Raw genomic sequence first — 3,239 nt, 5'->3', positions numbered from 1 at the left:
AATTTAAATATTTTTTATTTCATATATTATTTTTATATTTGAAAAAAAAGCAGGAAGCTTGACAAATTTGAATTGCTGTATTAAGAAGGTAAATTCCTTTAGCTGTCAGCTTTTTCATAACTTTATTTATGATAATTGTTCTAAGATGTTTGCTAAATATATATTTTTGTGAAAATAGTGTTTTGCATTATTTTGCTAAAATAGCATGTTTCTTTGAAGATTAATCTTCTTCATGGACATTTATATTATTCTCAACCCTAAAGTGTTCAGGCATCCCTACTAAAGATGTTGAAAGAAAGACGAAAGACAATAAAGAGATAATTCATCTTTCACATTAATAAAAATTTCAGATGTTTTGTACCATCTCTGCCTACATATAACTCAGCAACTCTTTCAGCATTCTTTGCCACAGTTGCAGTTTTTTAAAGCTTTTTAAAAACTGCTTATGCTGTACTGTGGGCTAGTTTAGATCAGCTCTTCTTGCTGCCCTTTCTTAACTTATGAAAATCAACAAACATCTGCCTTGTGTATCCCAGGCTTTAGTTGGATACTATGTTCAGCTGTCTTTCCTCTTTACAGATTGGGTAAATGACAATGGTTGCTTTGTCTTAACATGATAACCAAAAGAAACATGCAGAAGGATGAACATTAAGAGAAAATGTTTGGAGTTTTATGAGAAGTTAGACCCAATGCAATGTTTTTTGGGGCGGCGAAGGGACTAACATTGCATAACATGAAATTGTTTATTTTAAAAAAATTCAATCATCTGCAAAAATTTTTGTAGCTGTGTATGTATTTGTTCATGTCATTTCAAATGTAAGCGCACCACAAGTTTAATTTCTAAATATAGCCGGGTGTATTTAGTTAATGTTAGAATAACCCTATAAGATAAATGAAAGTCTCATCCAATAGTTTTGTACTGATTTTTACATTTTCATTAGGATAAAATTTATGGTTGCTTTATGATGAAGTAAAGTTCAGGTTACCTCTTGAATTTGCAGGTCACAGTTTGCCATCACTGTGACATTTATTGGATCTCATTTGCTCATAACCCCTACAAACCTTCCCCTCATTTACAGAATGACTTTGGCCTCATTCTCTACTACTTCCCTTCTCTTGGAAAATGAAGGCAGATATCTGCCTCTGTTCTTTCAGCCTCTCTACACTCATGCTGATACTCTCATCCTCATCAATCTGACTTTCTAGTGAAATGCAGCTTCGTTACTGATTAGTCTTAATTTATTTTTGTTCAGCTTGAAATGTGGTTTCTACCGTTAACCATTCAGGCATAAGTAATAAAACTGGATTTACTATCTAAATTGAAGGAATGTGTGGAAATTAGAAGCTGATAGGACAAAGTTGTTTGTAATAGCAGAGTCTGGCCTGCAGAGTATTGTAATAGTTTGACTTTTTTCTACTGAAGCCAAAACCAAGTAAAAAAATTTTAAATTGAGACGAAAGGAAAAATAATTTTGGGTAAAAAGCTTTTTGGAAATCTATGGAGCCCCTAAAGGGACATGGAGGGGGAAAAAAAGAACTTTTGCGAGATCCCGCAATACTTTTGCGAGATCCCCCAATACTTTTGCAAGATCCCCCAATACTTTTGCAAGATCCTGCAATACTTTTGCGAGATCCCGCAATAGTTTTGCGAGATCTCGCAAAAGTTTATGTTTTGCGAGATCTCGCAAAAGTTTATTTTTTCCCTCCATGTCCCTTTAGCGGCTCCGTAGAAATCTAAGGTATCTAGACACACACACAGACAAAAAAAAAAAATCTTGATCCTGTGGGTTCAACAGCTGCTTCCCTATACAAGGAATAATGTTTAAGCACATATTTATTCAGTTATATTGTTTGCTGATGGAAAACAAAAATGATTCCACTCAATTTTTGTGGTACCAGATACCAAAATAGATACTTTTAAGGGTGTCTTCTTTTAATTGACAAATTAAAGCTTTAATTATGGTTCCTTTTGTTATTTTTTTCCCTTTCTTGTAGGGGTTAGATAATTATTGAAAAGGTTAAAGGGATGTATTTTAGATAAAAGGCAGACCAAGCATTGTTTTCAATTTAGGTTTAGGTTTTATTTAGGTTTTAGGGATTTATTTTAACCCCAAAATTAATTAATATTCATATTTAGTGTTTTGCAATCATGAATGATTAAACAACAGGCTGTCTTTTCTCTGATATGAACTTTGAGTTAATTCAACTTGGGACAAAATTAGGACCCAAAAGTGTCTTTTTTTAAATTGTTTTCGTAGGTAAAAAAAACACTTGTATTTGTAAATGCATCAATTCATACTTTCTCTCCACAGCAATACAAATCAAATTGTTTTCTGGTATTTATCTTTTAATGTAAAAATTTTAAGTTGCCCAGTAATCAATGCTGATTTTTAACCCCCTAAGTTCTCCCTCTTATTGTAGTTTTCAATAAGTAATTATATCTCACCTTTTCCCACTGACCTTTAAAACGTTTTTATAAACTTACTGCCTGTGTGAATGACTTTAACCAAGAAAATTATGTTTGATTAGTCATTCTGTCAGTTTTTCTTAATCTTATGTTGTTCACTAGTTATACTAATTCAGATAATTTAGCTTTTAAATTTTATTTACCCATTTTTTTCTAACATTGTAAGAATAAGAATAATACCTGAGCAAGGCAGAAGTGGTCCCCCCATGGTTTTCCCCTGTGGAGGACTTTGGGTCAAGGTTTGCAGGGCTCCATGCTCCTGTACCCAGGTCCTCCTTAGGCGCTGACATTCAGGTTGTCTCAGGTGCCCACATGCTGCTCCCTCTGGATGGACACGGGGACTTCCTGTTTTCAATAGATTGTCAATGAGAAAGCTCTTTCCAGAGCTTCCAAAACCTGGTAAAGTTACAGCCATATTCCTTCTGGTGCAGCTCTGAACCAGGACCATCCTCCTCTCACACCTCCGGTTTCTTCTTCAGCAGTTGAGCTCAGTGACACTAGATTCCCTTTTAATCCTTTGCTCGGTGACCCAGGCCAACTTCATTAAACTCTGAGGAAGACAAAAGTTTTCTGGTCTTCTTCTTTTGGGCCTGTACTTTGCTTCAGGGCTGTGATGTGATTGGCTGAGGGGCTCTAATGTGTTTCTCAGTTCAGATAAGGCTGGGGCCTTTCTGGAGTGGCAGAAGGTGGGTCTGCCTCATTCATTATGTCAAATAGCCTATTAAATGATAGACACGGGAGACAATGAGGTGCTGGCCGAAGTTTTACATGG

The 3,239-nt window shown here is 35.3% G+C and overlaps 1 protein-coding gene across 1 annotated transcript in view; it reads right to left on the bottom strand.

Annotated features, from left to right (window-relative positions):
* The window catches only part of dbx2 (developing brain homeobox 2), a 9,680-nt gene extending 6,642 nt beyond the window's left edge, over positions 1-3,038 (bottom strand). The window contains exon 1 of the mRNA XM_015382331.1: positions 2,648-3,038. Coding sequence (XP_015237817.1) covers positions 2,648-2,915 — 268 coding nt within the window. The 5' untranslated portion in view covers positions 2,916-3,038. The remainder of the gene's footprint in view (positions 1-2,647) is intronic.
* Positions 3,039-3,239: the final 201 nt, after the last annotated feature.

The sequence above is a fragment of the Cyprinodon variegatus genome, unplaced genomic scaffold (genome assembly GCF_000732505.1).
Source record: "Cyprinodon variegatus isolate N-32 unplaced genomic scaffold, C_variegatus-1.0 Scaffold255, whole genome shotgun sequence".
Taxonomy (NCBI): Eukaryota; Metazoa; Chordata; class Actinopteri; order Cyprinodontiformes; family Cyprinodontidae; genus Cyprinodon; species Cyprinodon variegatus.
This window is presented reverse-complemented; position numbering and strand designations above follow the sequence as displayed.